This window comes from Haliotis cracherodii, unplaced genomic scaffold (genome assembly GCF_022045235.1).
Source record: "Haliotis cracherodii isolate W230 unplaced genomic scaffold, xgHalCrac1.p SCAF_13, whole genome shotgun sequence".
Lineage (NCBI taxonomy): Eukaryota > Metazoa > Mollusca > Gastropoda > Lepetellida > Haliotidae > Haliotis > Haliotis cracherodii.
Genome location: NW_027266268.1, coordinates 15,870,443 through 15,889,744, shown reverse-complemented (window position 1 = coordinate 15,889,744; position 19,302 = coordinate 15,870,443). Strand labels below are relative to the sequence as shown.

At 40.2% G+C, this 19,302-nt stretch overlaps 1 protein-coding gene across 1 annotated transcript in view; it reads right to left on the bottom strand.

Annotated features, from left to right (window-relative positions):
* Positions 1–4,693: 4,693 nt before the first annotated feature.
* Positions 4,694–19,302, bottom strand: part of LOC139459666 (high affinity copper uptake protein 1-like) — a 37,785-nt gene continuing 23,176 nt past the window's right edge. Inside the window, exons 2-5 of the mRNA XM_071241284.1 lie at positions 12,008–12,112; positions 10,462–10,528; positions 8,208–8,382; positions 4,694–6,759 (exon numbers count right to left, since the gene is read on the bottom strand). Coding sequence (XP_071097385.1) covers positions 6,558–6,759; positions 8,208–8,382; positions 10,462–10,528; positions 12,008–12,112 — 549 coding nt within the window. The 3' untranslated portion in view covers positions 4,694–6,557. The remainder of the gene's footprint in view (positions 6,760–8,207; positions 8,383–10,461; positions 10,529–12,007; positions 12,113–19,302) is intronic.

Below are 19,302 nucleotides of genomic sequence, written 5' to 3'. Positions count from 1 at the left end.
TTACTTTCTTGCCATTTCTCAGCAGTAGAGTTTCAGATCAATGTGCAACCAGTTTCTGTACCAGCCTGATACTTCAAGACCAAACACTCCAGACACTTCACAATTTTAACTGTCTGGTCAGGGCCAACTTGCACAAAATGATGAGAGAACTTAACCTTTTTTATCTCCCATACCTAAATACAGCCTTACAACAGTCTTGACACTGCCAATGCTTTGAGCAAGATGGGCCTGGTTGTCAATGCCTTTCATTGCTTGGAGGCTTCAAAACACCAAGGCACATTCAGTGAAACCTTCTTACATTTGTTTGTTTGTTTCTGTGAAAAGAAACACTGAGCAATATTCCTGCTCTTGAAGGCGGTCTGGTCCAGACAATCTAGTGAGGACATCATGAGCATCAATCTACACAACTGGGATATGATGACATGCATCACCAAGTGAGTGAGCCTGATGACCCGTGAAGATCCGGGGTAGAATAGGTCTTCAGCAACCCATGCATGCCGTAAAAGGAGACTATGCTTGTCGTAAAAGGCGTCTAACGGGTTTGGGTGGTCAGGCTCGCGCTGACTTGGTTGATGCATGTCATCGATCCCAATTGCATGGATCGATGTTCATGCTATTAATCACTGGATTGTCTGCTTGTACTTGTTCGGACTGATACCAATCTATAGTGCTAGCCCACTTAGATACCATGCCTCAGTTTAACCTGTATACCCACACCCACACCCACACACAGTATACTGACTCCAAGCCGACCAGTCCTCGTTTTAGCCCCTTAATGCCGAGCGCCATCTTCCCGAGGCAAGAGAGTTAACTGACTTTAAAAGTCCAGTTTCCACCCTTGCCAAACTAGGCTGGAATTACTTGGCTCGATCGTAGCGCCACCAGTGGCTATTACCAGTTATAAGCCTTCTAAGCCTCTCCTAAGGACCAATCAGATTCCAACTCTCGTATCACTTGCATTTGCTTCACAAAAAATGGTGGCGCCCAGTCAGGACGATCTGATCGATACTCAAGATCTATATTGTGATAAAACGGGTCTTACATCGCGAAATGAGTGAGTGAGTGAGTGAGTGAGTGAGTGAGTGAGTGAGTATGGCTTCAAGCCGCATTTAGCAATATTCCAGCAATATCACAGCGGATTTCACAGAAATGGGCTTCACACATTGTACCCATGTCGGGAATCGAACCCGGGTCTTCGGCGTGACGAGCTAACGCTTTAACCTCTATAGGCTACCCGACTGCCCCTCATCGCGAAATGCTTCAAATCATGTGAGCATCTTGATTAAAAACATGAAAAGATTTGGAATAATATCTGTTGACAACGAGTTGGCGGTGCACATGCTTTGTAAATACTGCAGTCGATCGAAATCTGCACGGCAGTTTACGAACCAGATTTCGATTTCTGTGAGTGATTCTGATTGGACTATGCATAGACTCGTTAGTCCAGCCAAAATGTAACTCCATAATACCAACCTAGTTCGGCAAAGGTGGAAACTGGACTTTTATAGTCAGTTAACTCCTTTGCCTCGGGAAGATGGCAGAGCGTCAGACAAGGTGACAACAAGTACCATCTTTAAACGTCTTTTGGCTTGACACGGCTGGGGATCGAAGCCCGGAGCTTCCGCTCTCCGGCCGGACATTCTACCACAAGACCACGGAGGCGGTCGGGTTTTCAAGGTAAGGACTAGTTTCACGGTATGTTTCTGAACATAACACAAAGCAAAGTTAGATAAATAATTCTTTTATTGAAAATATCTTTGTTTTGATTACCATTCACTCATTTCACATTGTATGAATTATCTATATCAACATGTACACATATTATGTCATGACTTAATTTATTTTACATAAAACATAAATTTTAAAACATAAAATATCTATAGAACCTGTAGAAAATCGCCCAAATGACATCAAAATAGAATAAAACTCGCCTTATTTTTATGGATTGATTCAATGAAACACACTGAACTGAGTGAGTATGGTTTTACACTGCTTTTAGCGATATTACAGCAATATCACGGTGGGGACACCAAGAAGCGGCTCCAGACTTTACACCCATGTAGGAAATTGAACCTGGTCTTAGGTGTGACAAGCAAACACTTTAACCACAAGGCTACCCCACTGTCTCAAAACTACTAAGAAGGCCAAAGAGTGTACTCTGATACATTTTTTCACATCATGATAAGAAACTAATGAAACTTTACAGTTAGGGTTAGGGTTAGGGTTAGTCCAGAGCTAACAGTGCATAAACTTCTAATATTCTCTATTATTAAGTAAAAAATATACTATTTACTTTGTTACAATTGCCTTCTATAGTTGCTTTTTTCCCAAGATAAATGAAATTTGAGTGAGTATGGTTTTACGCCGCTTTTAGCAATATTCCAGCAATTTCACGGCGGGGGACACGAGAAATGGGCTTCACACATTGTACCCATGTCGGGAATCGAACCCGTGTCTTCGGCCTGGCGTGCGAACACTTTAACCACTAGGCTACCCGACCGCCCTAAATGAAATGAGCACATGAGTATATAAGCGGCAAATATCCTTTCCATAATCAAAAGACACCTCTACAATCTCTCCATTGTACGATTCCGACTTCATCATGAGCTTGTTTTTTTTAACCAGGCGTTCCCAAAATGTGAGAGAAGCCATCACAAACACATGCAAAGGCAAATTGTTCACCTGAAAATATGTGGGAACAACAAGAAATGTCTAAACTATCTAACAATAGTTGTTTACGATAATTATATGGTAATGAAGTTACTATTTTCATAGTGATTAAAAAAGGTTTGCAATTGCTTTTGCTAATTACCCTGACATATCCAGATGATAACATTCGCAAAAAGTTAAAAACAAACATATTTCAGATTTACAAAGGGCAGTATGGGCCGTTTCTGTGACCACATGATCTGCACAATTGTATAAAACTAGCAAAACTAAAGTAGTTCGAACATTAGGCTAAAAAGAATAATAGTCTTGGTTCATCATCATAAAGTCTGTCGCATGTTTTGTTTTTATTTCCATTTTCCAGGGAAAAAAATCCTTATACCTATAAACAATGCGATCCAATATAACATGCAGTAATTCCTTTTACAAGAGCACTGCTTTACTGTGCATCTTCTGTAATGGTGGCAAAAGGAGTTGAATGCTTATTATATAGTGATGGTACACAACTGTTTATTTGGTTACATACTACCTGGTAGTTTGAACAAGCAAAAACCATCGCCCGCTCACACTATATTTTCAAAAGTCATTGCCTGAGAATCAATTCTTATATTTTTTTAAGCCTTATCAGACATTTTCATGTGGATCATAATAACAATTTGTTCTTTTCATGTTTTGTACTTCTGTAAATCAATTTACACCAACTGTAAAACATTTCAAGATTGTTTAGGAAACTTCTCAAGGTTCCTTTTATCCTATGATTGTATGTTACAGGAGTGAGGAGTTGAATCTTATGCCGCTTTTAGAAATATTTTAGCAGTATAACAGCAGGGACCCCAGAAATAGGCTTCACACATTGTACCCATGTGGGGAATCGAACCCAGACCTTCAATGTGACAAGCGAACACCCTCACCTATAGGCTACCCCACTTCCCCATACTGAAGACTTTATAGAAATGTCTTCAACTAAATTAATGCAAAACATACAAAAAGGTAATATCCATAAAATCATAAAGTCAATATCCTTTGGTCAACTTATGTCATTTCAAAGAAAAAGTAATGTACACAATTAACAAATATTCGTTAAAATGTAAACTACATCAGAATTCTGAAATAAACATCAACATGAAAGACAATATTATGAACACACAAAATGTTATGCAAATATATTCATGACCTTCCACTGGACAACACATAGTTTGTGCTGGCAGTATTTGTTCCTGATTCTGAAGCAAGATGGTAATTTGAGAGAATGTTGTTTTACGCTGTACCAGAATTAGGCTCACTCCTTCTCCACACACTGGGAAACAAACTCAAACCCTGGTCTGTTGCGTGACAAGAAAACACTTTAGCCACGAGTTCATAAATTCTTAAAGGATTGAGATTATTTTCCGAAATATATACTCTTGCAATAACATTTAACAAACATGCAAAAAATCTTTATTTAGTGTAGCGACATTTAAAAAAAAAACTTCTCCAGAAAATAATTGATCTGGTTTTGAAGTTTTGATCTGCTAATATTTACTGTATTTAATGGACCACAAAATATTTCAATGCTCGTAATGTGACATGCAAAAAAGCACTGATACATCTATTCTACAGGTTATTGATATATTGTTGCAATTGGTCAGCTCCTGAATATCATAACTCAAATATGATAAAAAAGTCACTTTGCTCAATGTGGTATCAATATATTTTTAATCACAACACTTGTTGTTGTTGTTGTTTTTTGTAAGTGAATCCTGTGGTCAAGCTGACCATGATTGTAACATAAACCAAACCAAACCAAGCCATTATGTGGAACCTTCTGTACAATTATACAATGGATTATTATGACTGGCATACCTTAAGTAAAGTGTTACATTTTGTCTGGCTATATGGTATTATGTTATAATATTATGATGTTTATCATCAATGAAATCCAGGGTCAGTTTGAGCTGACTCAATCACTCTCACCATGCAATAACTGAATGTCCAGAGTTCCCTCCCTTTTGTAACTGGAGTTCTCTCCCTTATGTAACTGGAGTTCCCTCCCTTATGTAACTGGAGTTGCCTCCCTTATGTAACTGGAGTTGCCTCCCTTGGCAATTGGGCCCACAAGATCCTCCCCAGCACGTGACGACTTTGTTAGCAGTATTCTGATCTATTGTGCCATTCAAAAACTTAATGAAATATTATTCCTGGTTCTTATTATAAACATACAGTATAAAACTTCCTTCAGATGTATGAATGTGCACCAAGTACACCATGATGGACAGGTCAGACATTTAACATTTGATGTGTAAACTGTAAACCAAGAAAGATGGAATTCGAACCCATGATCATAGATTCCAAGGGAGGCAACTCAGCGCCTTAGACGACTGGGTCATTTGAGCCCCTGCATCTAAATAAGTTGGGCTTGGTTTTCGTTGTGTGAATGTAAAGGAAAACCCTGGGTGTCACAAGTTGTTTGTTTAATTGTTGGTTGCTTAGCGCCACACTCAGCAATATTCCTGCTATATGAGACGAAAGTTGTAGATGTTTACCACTTGTGAGAAACCCCTGAGCATGGGCATGGGCTGACTGACCATGGGGTATAGTCAGGGGTACGCATCTATGACAGCTGATCCTGGTGCAACTAAGGAAGGTAACTCTGCACAGCTACATGTGGCACCTATCAGTCAATTGGTACAACACAAATTCTAATTAAACGTTATATATGAAAATCTGTATCTCCTTGACTTCATCGATCAGTGAACCATTCACATATATTTCACACAATGTAAAGGATGACATCACTGCTTTGCAGACTTCATCTTTACTTTGATTAGCACCTTCATGGTATATGAAGACATGGATGTTTAATGTTCATTATAGTAGTTTGTGCTGCCTATTAATATATGTGTGTGCATGTGTTTTATGTGTGTGTGTTTTGTGTGTGTGTGTGTGTGCGTGTGCGTGTGTGTTTTTGTGTGTGTGTGTGTGTGTGAAGCATGACTTACTATTAATCCTTATTAAATTTTTTTATTATGAAATGTTTTGCTTTTTTTGATGAAACAAACAAAAATTGAAGACATGCTTATATCAGCATACCAAAAGTAAATTTGATTATCCCAAAACAATGGTATGCAACTGTTCGAAATCAATCATTACTGAAATACTGTTTCATTCCTTCTTAGTACTTGCAACCATTTTTAGAACATACAGCGTCGTTGTATCATATTTTCAGCATTTATCGGCGTTTCAGTTATCAAAATGAAATTGCAGATTTTTCAAAATCTACGAAAATAAAGCACATTGACAAGCTAACAACCTAACTATCAGGCTAGCCCATGAGAAAGGGTCAAAACATCTTTACAATCTAATGTTGCCCATATTTACTCACAGACAAAAGAAACATGAATACCATACGCTTGTTAATATATGAAGAATTCTACTCATATTCAAGAGATATTAGATTGATTCGATTCACAAATGAACATACTGGTATGTTGTGTGAACCCACGCTCATGAACACATCACATGTGACGTCATAGATCCATGACTCGAGATGCACCATTCTCATGCAGGATTAGTGTGTAAAGTATGGAAATCGTTAATGAACAAAGATAGTCTGTGGTCACACTTGACTGATTGTTTTGTCATGAAGTGGTACACGTTAGAAACTCTTCTTAACGTCCATACATCTCTATGTTTCTATGGTAAGCGTTTTTTTTGGCAGTGAGTATATAACAGTTCCTTAAAAAAAATATGCTAAAAATACCTTGTACAATTCATGCGAGTCTTTTGGATTCAAAATCACAAGTTTTGATACAAGCTTTAGATTTTGTCACGTAGATGTTTTAGGTTTTCTTTGACAAAATATACAAAATGAAGTCCCAGGACACTTGACATTGTGTATAATTCAGTAAGTTTTAATGACAGTGTTCATTAATGTCCACGACCACTGCTCTTTTCCAGCCAAAGAAGAAATAGCCTGCTCCTGCTCCAAGAATGACGGCAAGACCCAGCCAGACATTGTACGTCATGAAGACCAGCATGAGACAGTAGCTGACGAACACTTGCACCATATGGAGGATTGTTTGGAGGAAGTGGCCGCCACTCAACATCTTCCCCCTGAAAAACAAAGATATACTACTCAATTCTTCATTGGAATTGTTTGTTTGTTGTCGGTAGATAATCGAGCCTGGGCCAGACAATGCAGTGATTGGCATCATGAGCATCGATCTACACAATTGGGATACAATGACATGCATAAACTAAGTCAGCGAGCCTAACCACCCGATCCTGTTAGACGCCTCTTCCGACAAGCATGGGTTGCTGAAGACCTATTCTACCCCGCATCTTCACAGGTCCGCCAGTCTGTGAATAAAAGAGTCTGGACCAAACAATCAAGTGACTGATATTGGGTTCAACATTCCGTGCCGTCGGGGTACGATGGCATGCAATCAGCCCAGTCGGCTAGCCTGACCACCTGATTTTTTTTGGGTTGTGTCTTACAACCAGCATAGGTAGTAGGAATGTCCAACTTTACTACCCTGGTACTCAACCGACTATTACCCGATCCTACCCAGGTATCCACTGTAGGTCTCTCAAGAGTTGGGTACATAATGTCTGATTGGGAATAGTTAAACTGGAGCCCTGGCGAAAACCATTTAGATATGCGTGTAAAATGATCAGATCACGCATACATGCATACACGCATACACGAGGTCGACTGAAGGTATATCTTTACTCAAACGTATGAAAGTCAGAAACAATGCATGCATAGTCAGAAAGAACTGCAAACATAAGTGACTTTTATTGTTACTGTATTTAAACAATATATCATGTCACTAACCATGGGTCTGGGTATTCTTGTGAGAACCCGGGTCATACTCAGGACCCATCCGACCCGAGGACCTGGGTTCAATCCATCCCAGCCCTTAGAGGCTGCTTGGGATCTATTCCAACCCGGAATCCCTACAGGGGCACAGGGACAGTCTTGGTCTCCAAGTGTGACTGGATTTAAGTAATTGCTTGGATATGTTGTCATACGAACAGTATTTCATATTGGCATGAAATTGGTGTACAGCTTCAGGTCATAATTGAAACAATGAGGTACTCATTTCTGTCAGTTGTAGTCCTTCGTTTCATCACAGAAATACCTCAGTAACTCTGCAAACAGTTGAATAGCTTTGGCCACAAAACAAGCCCCCCTCAACCCCAAATGTGGTGACTAAGTGAGAATCTGGTTACTTACTGTTTCTATAGTTACAATGCGTTACTGTTGTTACTTTCTCTTTCCATACACCATTATGCCACTTTTACCATGGTTACTTACTGTCACAACAATGGTTACTAGATATTACTTGTTACTTTCTGTTTCCAGAGTTTCTCACTGTCACTATTACCGTGGTTACTTACTGTAACTACAATGGTTACAAGACTATAATACGGTTACTTCGTCTTTGTGTAGTTCCTCATAGCACTGTTACCATGGTTACTTACTGTTACTACAATGGTTACAAGACTATAATACGGTTACTTCGTCTTTGTGTAGCACTGTTACCATGGTTACTTACTGGACAGTTTCCTTCGTTTCCATGACCATATTTTCTTTCGATGACCCGGCTGGGAGAGTGGTGTTGTAGTACTTTGTCCCTACATTGTTCTTCTGGATGAGGTACTCTCGGAGACACTTCAGCCCCTCGTACAGCATGGCAAGGAAAAATATCACGACACAAGCACCGCCCATCTCTGTCGAAAACAAAAGAGGGTGAATAAGTCCAAACGTGTGTTAGTGTTGTATGTTGTGCAAGTCCCAACTTATCACAGTCTGTACTATGTCAAATGCACATGTGTGATGTGCCGTGGTGTTTCAAAGATGCTGTAAACATGAATAGACAATGCTGTTAGAGACAAGGTCAATATTAGCGCTGAAGCAGATGTGTTTACTGCGATACTTTGTTTATGATAGACCTTACATATGATATGTATGACAATACACTGTTTCACATAAATGTGAATAAGTTTGACAGCACAATTGAGATCAATAGCTGTGTTATTTTATACATTTTTCATCTCCAATGTCAATCATTGTAACAAGATAAACACCTATCCATGTTTGAATGGTGGGTACTAGGAAAAAGCTAAAATGTTCTTCAGCCTGTGTCATGAAAGTATTTTCAACCAATTCTTTTTATTGGTTGTCTTTTTTGGTTTTTTAAAAACTCGAAACATAATCAAAATGAATCTTGGATTGAAACCCATCATGATTTGACGCTGGTACAGGAGAGGTGAAATGGGGCTTAAGGTTGCGTTCAGGATGGTGCACTCACAACATTCCGCTCTCCGGGCTGTAGCCACTAGATGCTCTATCTACTAAACAATGGAGGCGGTCTCCGGGCAGATGCTCTATCTACTAAACCATGGAGGTGGTCTCTGGGCAGACGCTTTTTCCACTTAACCAAGGAGGCGGAATTTGGGGAGATGCTCTATCCACTAAACCATGGAGGCGGTCTCCAGGCAGATGCTCTATCCACTAAACCATGGAGGCGGTATTCGGGCAGATGCTCTATCCACTATACCATGGAGGTGGTCTCCGGGCAGATGCTCTATCCACTAAACCATGGAGGCCGTCTCAGGGCAGATGCTCTATGCACTATACCATGGAGGTGGTCTCCGGGCAGATGCTCTATCCACTAAACCATGGAGGTGGTCTCCAGGCAGACGCTCTATCCACTAAACCATGCAGGCGGTCTCCACGCAGACGCTCTATCCACTAAACCATGGAGGTGGTCTCCAGGCAGACGTTCTATCCACTAAACCATGGAGGTGGTCTACGGGCAGATGCTCTATCCACTAAACCATGGAGGTGGTCTCCGGGCAGATGCTCTATCTACTAAACCATGGAGGCCGTCTCAGGGCAGATGCTCTATCCACTAAACCATGGAGGCCGTCTCAGGGCAGATGCTCTATCCACTAAACCATGGAGGCAGTCTCTGGGCAGACGCTCTATCCACTAAACCATGGAGGCGGTCTCCAGGCAGATGCTCTATCCACTAAACCATGGAGGCAGTCTCTGGGCAGACGCTCTATCCACTAAACCATGGAGGCAGTCTCCAGGCAGACGCTATATCTACTAAACCATGGATGTGGTCTCCGGGCAGATGCTCTCTCCACTAAACCATGGAGGACGTCTCCAGGCAGACGCTCTATCCACTAAACCATGGAAGCCGTCTCAGGGCAGACGCTCTATCCACTAAACCATGGAGGCGGTCTCCAGGCAGACGCTCTATCCACTAACAGTGACTAAACCATGGAGGCGGTCTCCAGGCAGATGCTCTATCCACTAAACCATGGAGGCGGTCTCCAGGCAGACACTCTATCCACTAAACCATGGAGGCCGTCTCAGGGCAGACGCTCTATCCACTAACAGTGACTAAACCATGGAGGCGGTCTCCGGGCAGATGCTCTCTCCACTAAACCATGGAGGTGGTCTCCAGGCAGACGCTCTATCCACTAAACCATGGAGGCCGTCTCAGGGCAGACGCTCTATCCACTAAACCATGGAGGCAGTCTCCAGGCAGACGCTCTAGCCACTAACAGTGACTACACCATGGAGGCGGTCTCCAGGCAGATGCTCTATCCACTAAACCATGGAGGCAGTTTCCGTGCAGATGATCTTTCCACTAAACCATGGAGGATGTCTCCAGGCAGATGCTCAGGAGCTACATTCTGTCACATCTAAGGGACTTAACTCTGCACAGCACCCTTAGACAACCAGGCCACCATGTGACTCCACTCTCCCTGACTAAAACACTTGGTTATACTTACGTCCAGCATTGCTTACAACTATCTTCTCAAACAACACATATTCACAGGTTCCTGTATGGAAATACATCTGAAATAAAACAGAAAGACAATAATCAATATCTTTTATCTACCCCACCTGCTAACCTGTCATTTTCACACAAAAAATCCATCAACCCCCCAAAGAAGACGTCTTGCTCAAGACTTACATTTACCACTTTTGTAAAATGATATTACAGGTAGGGTATTCGATCCCCTGATCATGTGTGCAAAGCAATTCACCAAAGACGACTTTGCAACAGGGCTTCATTTCTCTCAGTGATCTTAGGGCTAAGGCGTAGTAACTCCCATTCTTCAACATAGACTTAGGATGGCCATAGTGCTAAGACAATCATAACTCCCATACTTCAACATAGACTTACGACAGCTGTAGTGCTAAGACTATCATAACTCCCAAAGGGCTAAGGTGATCGTAACTCCCATACTTAGACACAGACTTATGACAGCCATTGCGCAAAGACGATCGTACCTCCCATAGTTCAACATAGACTTACGACAGCTGTAGTGCTAAGACTATCGTAACTCCCAAAGGGCTAAGGTGATCGTAACTCCCATACTTAGACACAGACTTACGACAGCCGTTGGGAAAAGACGAACGTAACTCCCATACTTCAACACAGACTTATGACAGCCGTTGCGCAAAGATTATTGTAACTCCCATTCTTCAACATAGACTTAGGATGGCCATAGCGCTAAGACAATCATAACTCCCATACTTCAACATAGACTTACGACAGCTGTAGTGCTAAGACTATCGTAACTCCCAAAGGGCTAAGGTGATCGTAACTCCCATACTTAGACACAGACTTATGACAGACGTAGCTCAAAGACAATCGTAACTCGTATACTCCCCCCCAAAAAGATTAATCAACTTAATTATGAAATGTCACGACAACTTTCTAAACTGCACAGTACATTAATAGTCTTTCACCCATAAGATCCCTTATTGCCTGGTGGGTCACATATTATTTTTATGATGCTTTTTATTAAGTATTAAGCTACTAAGCATATTTTACACGAATGCTCTCTTGACACAACGTCTTCTCTCCTTCCCATCATGCATCATGTGAGTGAGTGAGTGAGTTTGATTTTAAGCCGCTTTTAGCAATATTCCAGAAATATCATGGCGGGGAACACCAGAAATGTGCTTCACACAATGTACCCAAGTCAGGAATCAAACCCGGGTCTTCGGTGTGACGAGCGAACGCTTTAACCACTAGGCTACCCGACCGCCCTGCATCATGTGAAGCATCATTTGACACACATTATGGTTGTGATACATGTCCTTAATCCCCACTACAGGGCCATGTCAATGATAACACTGAATAAAATATTTTTCATACTCATGTCATTGTATCCCAAATGTGTAAATCGATGCTCATGATGATGCACTGAATTGTCTGGTCCAGACTTGATCATTAACAAACTACCATGATATAGCTGAAATATTTCTGAATGTGGTGTTAATCAACAGACGAACAAAGTGTGTGTGCTGTTCATCACGACCTACCATCATCCCAGGCATCGAGCAGTCGGAGTGGTTCATGTTCATGTTCATCATGTCGCCCATGCCTGGTTTCATGGTTGTCATGCCCATGTGGTTGTGGTTATGATCCTGTAAAACAAACATAGAAATCATTACTGGAGAAGCTTCCATGGTTACAGTTCATTGACAGTGACCTTCTGCTGATCAATTAGGGACTGCAACCAACTAATATTTGTTGAGGGGGGGATCACTGCTATTTTGCTACAGCTGTATGTATATATTGCTTTAATTAAAACTGTCTCTGCGCAGATGGGCAGATGCTCTATCTACTAAACCATGGAGGCATTCTCCTGGCAGTTGCTCTATCTACTAAACCATGGAGGCGGTCTCCTGGCAGATGCTCTATCTACTAAACCATGGAGGAGGTCTCCTGGCAGATGCTCTATCTACTAAATCATGGAGGCGGTCTCCTGGCAGATGCTCTATCTACTAAACCATGAAGGCAGTCTCCTGGCAGATGCTCTATCTACTAAACCATGGAGGCAGTGTCCGAGCAGATGCTCTACCAACTAAACCACTGAGGCAGTCTCAGGGCAGATATATTGCTTTAAATAAAACTTTAAGCCTTAATAAAATTATGTTCAAAACATCTTGCAACAATGTATTTTGGGGGGCAGAAAATTTTCCAACAGTCTGAAGCATGATTAGATGTTTCAGGCCCTTGGTACCAGTAGTTAGATGTTCCAACCACAGAAAGAATTGCATGAAATAAATATTCCCTCTTGTGGTCATGCAAGCAGGCCATTCAGACAGGATTTTCTGATTACTTGGTTTATGGATTTAAAACCGTAATTCAAAAATGGTGAAAATCAGGTATTTAGGAGGGAATGAATTCTCAATTGAGAATTTTTTCATTAATGCAGAGTCTCAAGCCAGCATGTTTAGCAATAAAGTATATCACAAATTGTTTTTATGCATACTGTTATGTTGTGTGAACCGACGCTCATGAACGCATCATATGTGATGTTGAAGGATGGGAGTTTTGATCATCCTAGCACTTAGTAATGACTATTGTAAACTAATGTTAAAGTATTGGAGTTACTATTACATCTTAGTGATACGACTATTGTAAACCTATCTTAAAGTATGGGTATTACGATCATCTTAGTGCTATGACTTATTGTAAACCTATGTTTAAGTATGGAAGTTACGATCGTCCTAATGCTATAAAAATTTAAACCTTGATGATTAAAAAAGGGAGTTACGATCATCTTAGTGCTATGACTATTGTAAACCTATGTTAAAGTATGGAGTTACGATCATCTTTAGTGCTACGACTATTGTAAAGCTATCTTAAAGAATGGGAGTTACGATCATCTTAGTGCTATGACTATTGTAAACCTATGTTAAAGAATGGGAGTTACGACCATCTTAGTGCAACGACTATTGTAAACCTATGTTAAAGTATGGAGTTACGATCATCTTAAGTGCTATGACTATTGAAAACCTATGTTAAAGTATGGGTGTTAAGATCATCTTTAGTGCTACGACTATTGTAAACCTACGTTAAAGTATGGGAGTTACAATCATCTTAGCACTAAGACTGCTTTGAGGAACTGGGCCCTGGTTCCCATGAAGTAGAGGGAAACAAACATATTAAACCTTATCAATGTTGAATGAAACCAGTAAATCCTCAGGAAATATTAGCACGGAAGGGCAGCAAGGCCACTCCACAAACAACAAGCAAACTACTTTTCCTTTGATGTTATCAGTGTGCCTGACCTACACCGAGACATGTTGGTATCTGATTATATACATGCCCCCTTGTACATGAGCTAGAGCCCCTGTTCAACTGATACATCACAAGGCATGCCACTGACACAGTTCGTTTGAAACACTACAGCATTCCAAGTATGCTGGGCTTGAAGGATTTATTAGTTTGTTTGTTTGTTTGTACTTTAACGCCGCACTGAGCAATATTCCAGCTATATGACGGCGGTCTGTAAATAATCGAGTCTGGACCAGACAATCCAGTGATTGACATCATGAGCATCGATCCATGCAATTGGGATCGATGACATGTATCAACCAAGTCAGCGAGCCTGAACACCCGATCCCGTTAGTCGCCTTTTACAACAAGCATAGTCGCCTTTTACGGCAAGCAGTAGGATTTATAAAGTGTTGGGGCATCATGCAATATGTTACATCTGCATTGAACAAAATAACAAAGGGATCATTCAGTTCTTCACTACAAAAAATATCCCAAATGAATTCATATCCAGAACTTTTTTTGGTCCATATATGTATGTACAGGTACTCAACTTAAACAAGCGACATTAGGGAATTATGCACAGCGTTGTTATGTTATAAGGTTCAAGCAAATGATGTAAGCAACTCAAACATAATTGGGACACAGTGAGATATTTTGCATATTTCTCTGAAAATACACAGCCTGAGCTTTTTCTAATCCTGGTCCTCAAAGAATGTACAGTCTACGATGAATAAGCTTTTAGAAAATACTACATGTTAGTTTCTGAAAACTATGTACATAGGAGAAAATCGCTGTGAAAAGCGAACATTTTGCTAGATTTTTGCACATTTTTCTCCCAATTTGACCGTTTATTATATTTCTTATGACATTTTTTTCCTGTCATTCGATAACTAGTATGATGGTCAATAACTGTACTTAATTTTGTTTTATTATTTTCACAAATAACACTTGTAGAGACATTTTTGTGCAACATGCAGAAATCCATGGTCCACCGACAGGCCGTCACGCATATGAGTGCTAAATACCATGGAGGTCAAGCCTGACCTGTGTTTTGACAACATGCATCCAATGCATCCCATCCTAATGACTACAGGGGTAAATATACCCAAAATCGAAGTAGAGAACTGACTGCTCTAATAAGTGCCCACGACGATATTTGCTAATATATTGGCTCGTGAACAATCCCAATTAGCACTCGTGTGTTATATGCACCGTTAATTATGGGGAATTAAATTCTGGAAAAATTTATCTGTCGTACTTAAACATTTCAGGCTGTCAGCATAAACCACGAAATTTATCTTTCAACTCTCTATTTTTCAACAAAACAATATTCTAATAAGAGGCCCCTATTTCTAATTTTGAGAGCGTCCAGGGCGCTTATTATGTCGAATACGGTAACCCGATATTTCAAGTGGCGAGGACAGTAGGCCAGGCCTCTTTTATTCATTACTTGGGTTACAGATAACTTAACATAACAAATGTTATATTTGGGATAACACTTTCTAAATAAAGTACAGATTCTCGCACTTTTTTACAGATAATTTGTTGTCAAATTCAAAGGGTCAGAGGTTGAAAATTATTTCTTTTATAAAAATTGGTATTTAAAAGTGATTTCTGAAACCAGTTGTTACTTACGCCTGCTAAAATATGACACTAAAGTCAACAAAGGTCATAAATTTATTTTTCAAAATGTTCTTTGAATTTTTTTAACGACTGATATTTAGTAAGTTCAAAGGGACAGCAGGGAGGCTGTTTCCTCTGACCTAATTTTAATGTTTACTGCACAGAAAATTTGGATCAGTGGATTTGTAACTGAATAACCATGATAACTAAAAAAAACAAATTTAGGATGCTGCTAGGACACGGGGCAAGTTAGTCCCATCACTGCACAAGCTGGTATAGCCCAGCTGGGCACTGACTACACAAATCAGGCCCCTAATGTGACCATCGTGTCACACTCAGAGTGGGGTAAAACACCAGCTATCTGTATCACCAGGTCAACCACAGACGACAGCATTAAGGAGGTTGCCAAATCTAGAGTTTTCCTTTCAACATCTTACTTGGTAAACATGGTACATAAATTTAAAAAAAAGTCATTGATAATTGAACAAATAATTTTAGAAGTGTTTCACATACATCATTTGTGGGTATGTTCGCCATTATTTAATAGGTATATGATCTGATTCACTGGGATTTGTTTTAAAATTAAACAGTTATCAAGTTGTTGCGATAAACAAAAGTCGCAAGACTCGTCATCACCATTTCTAGAAGTCACAGAAACCATCACAAACCTGACTGCCATTTATTCCCAGCCTGATAGCATTACCCTGATTACCCTGATTACCTTATGTTTGGGGAAATACATCGTTAAACCTGATGAAACTATAGTAACCTTTGTCTCCAGTTAACATTATGAGGAACCTGAACACATCTCCAGTCTAATCATGCTGATGACATTACTTGTAGTCTCAGGAAACATATAACCAAAATCCTTCAAGTTCTGTTCCTCTCTTGGACCGCCTCCGTGGTCTAGTGGTAGAGCGTCCGGCCTTGAGGGCGGAAGGTCCGGGGTTCGATCCCCGGCCGCGTCGTACCAAAAGACGTCAAAAGATGGTACTTGTTGTTACCCTGTCTGGCGCTCGGCATTAAGGGGCTAAAACAAGGACTGGTCGGCTCGGAGTCAGTATACCGTGTCTGAGTAGGGTATTCATGTTAAACTGCGGCATGCTATCTCAGTGAGGTAGCACTATAAATCGGCATCAGTCCGGACTAGTACAAGCACACACACACACACACACACACACACACACACACACACACACACACACACACACACACACACACACACACGTGCATGCACATCGCTATATAAGTGCAATAATCTTGACGCGACGTTAAACCCAATTTCACCTCACCTCACCTGTTCCTCTCTTAAAAATATACCCAAAAGTACATGCCATCACTTCCTCAGAGTCTGATGACATCATTTTTAGTTTGTGGTGGCTGGCATTGGATAATTCATGTCAGTGCAGCTTCAAAATAGAAATTTACCATAGCTCCAGCTACCTTCATGTAAAGGTGGGAAATGAAGAGATGGATTGGTAACAGCGGTTACTGTGAATATCTATAAGTATACCGTATTCGACGTAATAAGCGCCAAGGGAACTCTTAAATTAAAAATAGGGGGCTCTCATTAAAATGGTATTTTGGTGAAAGAAAAACAGAGAGTTTAAAGATAAATTTCGTGGTTTATGCTGACAGCCTGAAATGTTTATATACGAAAGATATATTTTTCCAGAATTTAATTCCCCATAATTAAGGGTGCATATAACAAACAAGTGCGTATTATACACAAATAAATAAGTCTTGTGTACATTGCTCAATCGGAAGGGATGCTAATTGGGATTGTTCACTAGCCAATATATTAACAAATATCGAATAATATTTTCAATAGAAATATTCAGATTAAGACTGAATTCTCTTTCTTGTGCAATGGTCCCATGAAGATCCAGGGTAGAATAGATCTTCAGCAACCCATGCTTGGTGCAAAAGGCAACTGATAATGCTTGTCGTAAGAGGCAACTAACGCGATCGGGTGGTCAGACTCACTGACTTGCTTGATGCTCGTCATTGTATCCCAGTTATGTGGATCGATGCTAATTATGTCAATCACTGGACTGTCTCGTCCAGACTCGATCATTTACAGACCGCCGTCATAGAGCTGGAATATTGCTGAGTGCGGCGTTAAACAACAAACAAACAAACAATCTTGTGCAATGGTCATTGGAGGTAAAGCCTAATCAGCATTTTACAAATATGAATCCAAGAAGGCATCCCATTTTTAAACATATTTCATAATTCAGTTGGTAAAATTTAATTTAAAGAGGTATAAGAATCTAAACCCTTACAACATTTTGGTATATTTTTCCAAAAGAATATTCTTGCTGATTTGGTACTTCTAACTGACCAAACAGAATTGAGTATTTCACAAACTCATGGTTGGTTCATGACTGTGGCACAGTGATACATGTGAATTCAATCAAGTTATGTCAACAAAATACCTGAAAAAACGAGTTTGAGAGAGATTACTGTTTCTTTTCTTTCATTCACATTCAAAGTGTATAAATTTGATGTCTTATCGTTTTTAAAAATCAAGGTCTACAAGGTCTACAAGGTATATATACCGGTATGCACGAATCTGTATTTATAAGTTAATCTGCTTATGCTTGCCTGGCCTTGAGGAAAGTTACTGAAGCCAGATTGTATGGTATTAGATGACACACTCCAGTGGATCTGGTTACACTCACCGACGTTTAAAGAACTCAGTCCTCTAAAACACAATAGGCGTTTCTGAAATACATTTGAAGCCTATGACATTCTGACAACAACAGAAGCAATGTCACACTGCTTAGAATGTGCAAGCTAACTGGCAAAACAGGTTGGATTAAGTTGACTTTGAGAGGGTGTGATTAAATTACAAGATACAAGATACAAATGAGTTTATTCGTAGTTCAGGCGTAAAGACCCCTTTGTACAAATAGAGTTACGAATGTTGTCTAGTGAGAGCTACAAAGAGTTTACAATTCTTCTAGACTGAGTTTTCTGAAGATGAGAAAAGTGATTTTTTCATTGCAGTGAACTTTAACCAGATACATAACGTAACACTTGATATTTCCTTCTGTTGACTTTCTTTTTACGTTTACCACATTGACAATGCAAAATAATGACAGATGGTCATTTATGGAGTTAATATCACTTCTTGCCTGTTGTTATACTCTAGAAAAAGCTTTGTTAAGAACTGTAAATTTCTCATTTTATTTGTCAATTGAGACTGTTTGTTTCGCAGAGCGCCATTTTTGTTACTTGACCAGAATGTATTCTTTCCCTCCCAACAGCAGTCAGCATGTATTCTTTCCCTCCCAACAGCGGTCAGCATGTATTCTTTCCCTCCCAACAGCAGTCTCCTTGTATTCTTTCCCTCCCAACAGCAGTCTCCTTGTATTCTTTCCCTCCCAACAGCGGTCAGCTTGTATTCTTTCCCTCCCAACAGCAGTCAGCTTGTATTCTTTCCCTCCCAACAGCGGTCAGCTTGTATTCTTTCCCTCCAAACAGCGGTCAGCATGTATTCTTTCCCTCCCAACCCGATCCTGTTAGTCGCCTCTTATGACAAGCAAAGTCGCCTTTTACCAGTTTACAGCAAGCATGAGTTGCTGAAGACCTATTCTACCCTGGATCTTCACGGGTCAACAGATTGAAAAGCATAAGTCTTCGAGGCAATAAAACCCACGAGACTGAATCACATAATGTCTACCTCTGTATGAAGCATGGGGTCATGAGGTTTATTCCCATTATGAATTGTATGTTAGCATCTTTGTTGACAAAGAAAATCACACGTACACCTTCTTTTTGTACTCGATGAAATACAACATAAACATGGCCCTGCAGAACAATCTGCTTCATGGGAATCACATCCTTTGATAGTTACTGTACACCCAGTATTAGAAATCGCCATTTGACAAACTGCCCAATAGTTAAGGTATCGTAAGGA